We start from the raw sequence: 1,667 nt of genomic DNA, 5'->3' as shown, positions 1-1,667 counted from the left end.
CGAGCCCTTCCCCGATCTCACCGACAGGCAGTTGGGATGAGGAACCCAACCACCACCTCTGAGCTGGTGGAGGCTGTCGAGCTGGCGGATGCGGCCCAACACCGGGATGCTAGGGAGCTAGCGCCGCCGTTTCCCCGGAGGGTGGTCCAGGAGCGGCGCGTGCCGGAGGGCACCCCGCGACCAGTACGCAGGCCGGCGACTCCCTCCCAGCGGGATGAGCCCATGCCAATGGAAGTCGACTAGAGACCAGCTCGCGGCCCTCGCCGTCTCTGACCCCGTGGTTGTTGACGTCAACCCCAACCTCTCGGCTGCCCAGAAGAGGGAGCTGCAGTACCTGGTCGGTCAGTTCTCTGATAACTAACTAACTAAATAAATAAATAAATAAATAAATATATTCACCAATCAAGCATAACATTATGACCTCCTTCCTAATATTGTGTTGGTCCCGCTTTTGCTGCCAAAACAGCCCTGACCCGTCGAGGCATGGACTCCACTAGACTCCTGAAGGTGTGCTGTGGTATCTGGCACCAAGATATTAGCAGCAGATCCTTTAAATCCTGTAAGTTGTGAGATGGGACCTCCATGGATCGGACTTGTTTGTTCAGCAATCCCACAGATTCTCGATTGGATTGAGGTCTGGGAAATTTGGAGGCCAAGTCAACACCTCAAACTCGTTGTTGTGCTCCTCAAACCATTCCTGAACCATTTTTGCTTTGTGGCAGGACGCATTATCCTGCTGAAAGAGGCCACAGCCACCAGAGAATATCGTTTCCATGAAAGGGTGTACATGGTCTGCAACAATGCTTAGGAAGGTGGTACGTGTCAAAGTAACATCCACATGCATGGCAGGACCTCCATGGATCGGACTTGTTTGTTCAGCAATCCCACAGATTCTCGATTGGATTGAGGTCTGGGAAATTTGGAGGCCAAGTCAACACCTCAAACTCGTTGTTGTGCTCCTTAAACCATTCCTGAACCATTTTTGCTTTGTGGCAGGACGCATTATCCTGCTGAAAGAGGCCACAGCCACCAGAGAATATCGTTTCCATGAAAGGGTGTACATGGTCTGCAACAATGCTTAGGAAGGTGGTACGTGTCAAAGTAACATCCACATGCATGGCAGGACCCAAGGTTTCCCAGCAGAACATTGCCCAAAGCATTACACTGCCTCCACCGGCTTGCCTTCTTCCCATAGTGCATCCTGGAGCCATGTGTTCCCCAGGTAAGCCACGCATACGCACCTGGCCATCCATGTGATGTTAAAGAAAACACTCAAATCGTTACGATTGCCCATTTTTCCTGCTCCTATCACATCAACAAAAATTTTCACTTGCTGCCTAATAAATCCCACCCACCAACAGGTGCCATGATGAAGAGATAATCAGTCATAATCAGTGATTCATGATCAGTCATCAGTCATAATATTATGCCTGATCGGTATATATATATATATATATATATATAAAATCTCTCCAAAAATTCTATAATCACTCCCCTATAAATGTCAGACCTACTTGTGTAAATACACAGTAATGTGACATAAATGGCTAACTGCACTTACCTGTACTCTCCAAATTCTCCATCTTTCATTGTGCGGGCCCCAGCATTGACCTGATCCTCCTCTTTATCTTTCACTGAAATGCAAAAAAAAAAAAAGATTGGCAAAT

At 48.1% G+C, this 1,667-nt stretch overlaps 1 protein-coding gene across 1 annotated transcript in view; it reads right to left on the bottom strand.

Annotated features, from left to right (window-relative positions):
- LOC107746188 (neural cell adhesion molecule L1.1-like) overlaps positions 1-1,667 on the bottom strand; it is a 66,758-nt gene that overhangs the window by 5,677 nt on the left and 59,414 nt on the right. Inside the window, exon 27 of the mRNA XM_016560301.1 lies at positions 1,562-1,634. Within this exon, the coding sequence (XP_016415787.1) occupies positions 1,562-1,634 (73 nt within the window). The remainder of the gene's footprint in view (positions 1-1,561; positions 1,635-1,667) is intronic.

Source organism: Sinocyclocheilus rhinocerous, unplaced genomic scaffold (assembly GCF_001515625.1).
Source record: "Sinocyclocheilus rhinocerous isolate Xijiao unplaced genomic scaffold, SAMN03320098_v1.1 scaffold1731, whole genome shotgun sequence".
Taxonomy (NCBI): domain Eukaryota; kingdom Metazoa; phylum Chordata; class Actinopteri; order Cypriniformes; family Cyprinidae; genus Sinocyclocheilus; species Sinocyclocheilus rhinocerous.
The sequence above is the reverse complement of the archived record's forward strand: the minus strand, read 5'-3'. Positions and strand labels throughout refer to the sequence as shown.